Raw genomic sequence first — 4,280 nt, forward strand, 5'->3', positions numbered from 1 at the left:
CCCTTTTTGTCCATTTGAATGATGTCAATTGCCTGTGGCTTTTCATATCTGAATTTCATTCCTTTGGGTTTTTTTCTTAGTGTGTAAAAATCAAATATGCAGTTCCTCAAGAAAACGGGTATAAATTTATGAATATGTATATAAATAAAATATGTAATATTATTACATTATTATGTATTAATTAGTATAAAATATGAATATATATATATACACACACACACAAAGGTGACAGTGTGTGTGTATATGTGTGTTTGAGTTACAAAAACAAAGAGATAACAAGAGACACAGAATAAAAATATTTATGTAGATAATGTAATGTATTTTTTAAATAGGGAAAATTCCAAGTAGATGAATATACCAATGCCTAAATGATAAAATGGGTAGAATAAATGCAGAATCTGGATCAGATGGAACTCCTCACTTTCTCTAAGACTATCAGTTTTCAAGGGAAAAGAAAATGTCTCCCCCAAACCACACTACAGTGACAGAATTCATTCTCTTGGGACTCACAGACGACCCTGTCCTGGAGAAGATCCTGTTTGGGGTGTTTCTGGTGATCTACCTGATCACGCTGGCAGGCAATCTCTGCATGATTATGCTGATCAGGACCAATTCTCACCTCCAAACACCCATGTACTTCTTCCTTAGCCACCTCTCCTTCGTGGACATTTGCTATTCCTCCAATATCACTCCAAATATGCTGCACAACTTCGTCTCCGACCAGAAGACCATCTCCTATGCTGGATGCTTCACACAGTGTCTTCTCTTCATTGCCCTGGTGATCACTGAGTTTTATATCCTTGCTTCGATGGCATTGGATCGCTATGTAGCCATTTGTAGCCCTCTACATTACAGTACCAGAATGTCTAAGAACGTTTGTATCTCTCTAGTCATGGTGTCTTATACATGTGGTTTCCTTAATGGACTCTCCCAGACACTGCTGACTTTTCACTTGTCCTTCTGTGGCTCCCTTGAAATCAATCATTTCTACTGTGCAGATCCTCCTCTGTTAATGTTGGCCTGCTCTGACACTTATGTCAAAAAGATGGCGATGTTGGTAGTCGCTGGCTTGACTCTGTCAAGCTCTCTCTTCATCATTGTCCTTTCCTACCTTCTCATTATTGCAGCCATCTTGAGGATCCGTTCTGCTGAAGGCAGGCACAAGGCCTTTTCTACTTGTGGTTCCCACTTGACAACAGTCACCCTATTTTATGGAACCCTCTTCTGCATGTACTTAAGGACCCCATCTGAGAAGTCTGTGGAGGAGTCCAAAATAATTGCAGTCTTTTATACTTTCTTGAGCCCAATGTTGAACCCATTGATTTATAGTCTACGGAACAAGGATGTGGTTCATGCTATGCAGCAAATCATTCAGGGAAATCTCTTTCATAAAACTACAATGTAGCATCTGTTCATTGTAATTACTGAGTGTCTGTAATAACATAGTGGTCCCTTCACAGGACAAACCTACTACTCTACAGTCATAATGTAGCTTCATAAACTCTCAATGGCATTAGCAAATTTCTCCTCAAAATTAATAGCTTCAGGACAAATTGTTTCCATAGAAACTGTAATGTTGAAATTAAACACCATTTTCCTTAGCAAAAAATATCAGAATATAATTTGGTGTTATTCCAATAATTACATAAAATATTTCAACATCTTTACTTACTTGAGGGTAAGTATTAGGATTAATTCAGTCTGATAAGAACACTGGAAATCCATCTTCTTTGATCATATGGTCTACAGAGGCATAGTAAGGTTCAAACTGGAGTGTTTAGGTTTATACTTAAAAAGAATATGAGAGGTGTCTGGGTGGCTCAGTCCGTTAAATGTCTGACTCTTGAATTTGGGCCAGGTCATGATCTCATGGTTGTGAGGCTGAGACCTGCATCTGGCTCTGTGCTGGGTGTGGAACCTGCTTACGATTCTCTCTCTCCCTCTCTCCCCTGTCCCTCCACTACTCTTGTTCTAGCTCTCTCTTAAATAAATAAATAAATAAATAAATAAATATAGAATAAAAAATGTGAAATAATCTATTCTTCAATGAGTGATATAGAGCAATGGTTCTGAGGCCTGAGGAATCACTGGAATGACCTTGGGGAAATTTTAAATATATGGATCCTTCATTGTATTATGCTTTCTATGTATTTTTCCTAACCAATTTTGTAGACATCCTGAGAAACTTTTTGTCTTATTGTAAATACTGTTTATGCTCCTTAATCTTGAAAATAAACTGTGAATACTTGCTTGTAAGTTTCCATAATTATGGATCCAAATCTATCATAGTATAATAGCAATGTAGGTATATTTTTTCATGTAATAATTCTGACTTAGGTATAATTTATTCAGAGTTAATAGAATCTATCAATTGGCTTTTATAGACCTGAGAATGCCTTGGAACAGTCTAAAGATGAGTGGCATGTCTATATATTTCTGGAGGAAAACACCTGATGTTTACTTTGCTTCATAAAAGTGTCTGTGACGGATTATTTGGTAGAGAAGGCTCTTTACACTGGTTCTCAAAATTTCTCTTGTGAAAATTAATAGTAAAGGAGATTATATGAAGAGGTACCTAATTCATCCAGATTAACACATGAACCTATGCGTTATTAATTGTCTTAAATGTTTGGTATTCTAATATTGTGCACTCTCGTTTTAACTAAGACCACCGCACTAAACGTTTATATAAAACAACTTCTGTATTTACGGTAATGTACTCAAAAGGTTTTCCAGAACCATATTTAAATGACCTGCAGTTTTAGTAAGTTAGACTCCGTTTCTTCCATCTCATTGGAGTGAATAAGGCTGGTATTATCAAACATGGTTGCTGTACATAAATAAAAATATAGACAGATATTAGGGAGCAACGTTTATTGGTGAGGTGTCCTAAGCCAAGGGATAACATCTGTTTGTATTTTGTTATATTTTTCTCAATGAATTGATATTCATACATGTTCTTATAATTCCACATACAAGTTTGAACACTGATTTTCACTTGATAGTATAACGTTTGTATTTTCGTATACACTGAAGATTCTCAATGAACATCACTTTTAAAGTAGTATAAATCACGAAATTCTATCATACTTGAACTTCGTTACAAAAATATTACATACCAATTGTAGAAAAGAAAGTTGAAAAATACGAAAGGATTTTTCCATTTTGGAATAAAATTCAATTTCAATTCTGAAATAAAAGCAAAATTTACTTATAAACTCTTACTAAAAATGTATTTGGTGCACTTTATCTGTATATAGTTTGTTTTGCAAGCCATTATTCCATCATATTGTTGTATCCTATTATTGTTAAGACTGACTCATATCTCTACGAACATACTCGATTTTTTCTTAGAATGGAGAATTGCTGCATGAAATGCACCAAACAATCTTAAAGTAGAGTATATCATTTCAAATTCCTTACTCCTTCATTGTTGCAACTGAAACTCTTAGGAAAGGATCTGTTTTAATTGGAACAGAAGAAGAATTGAAATACACATTTAACTAATAATAAAGGACATGATTGCTGTTGGTGTTATTTCTGATGATTCCTTAAATGAAGATTATTTACCTTTTTATTTAGAAAAAGTTTTGAATTTTATTTTGCTTTGTGGCTTTTTGCATCCTAATATTAAATAAGTTAGCATCTCTTGTGTGTTATTAATAGTATTTCATGGCCATATATTATAGGAATATCTTAAATTATTCTAAATACAATTTTGTTGCGTGCTATACTATTGTATAACCTTTTCCTTCATATTTTAACCCATTTCCTCTAAATACTTTTAAGAAACCGTTCATTTTCCAGGAAGTTTGTGATTTTATCTTCCTTATCTAATTAGATGCATCTGTTTCTATTTCTTCTTTGACATACCTGTATATGTATTTTAAATTCTTACAATTAATGTAGGTTTAAAATGTTTTAATTCCTGAGAAAATAAAATTCCATCTTCATTATTTTTCCCTTCAAAAATTATTACAGGAAATGAAAATCAGATGCTTCTAGCTATCCAATATATATATTTTAAAAGATAATTTATTTATTTGAGATATAGAGTGCGAGCATGTCTGAGAGCAAGGGAAGGGCAAAGAGAGAGAGAGAGAGAGAGAGAGAGCATCCTAAGCAGGCTCAGTGTTGTCAGTGCAGAGCTGATGTGGTGCTGGATCCCATGAACTCTGAGACCATGACATGAGCCAAAATCAAGAGTTAGGCGCTTAACCGACTGAGCCACCCAGGCGCCCCTAGATAGCCAATATTTTTAACCTAGCATTTACGCATAT

At 34.5% G+C, this 4,280-nt stretch overlaps 1 protein-coding gene across 1 annotated transcript; it reads left to right on the forward strand.

Moving 5' to 3' along the window:
• Positions 1 to 457: 457 nt before the first annotated feature.
• Positions 458 to 1,405, forward strand: LOC109245237 (olfactory receptor 5M10-like). The gene has a single exon (XM_019412548.2). The coding sequence runs from the start codon at positions 458 to 460 to the stop codon at positions 1,403 to 1,405; it is 948 nt and encodes a 315-aa protein (XP_019268093.2).
• Positions 1,406 to 4,280: the final 2,875 nt, after the last annotated feature.

Source organism: Panthera pardus, unplaced genomic scaffold (genome assembly GCF_024362965.1).
Source record: "Panthera pardus isolate Hobbes unplaced genomic scaffold, ASM2436296v1 HiC_scaffold_12, whole genome shotgun sequence".
NCBI lineage: Eukaryota > Metazoa > Chordata > Mammalia > Carnivora > Felidae > Panthera > Panthera pardus.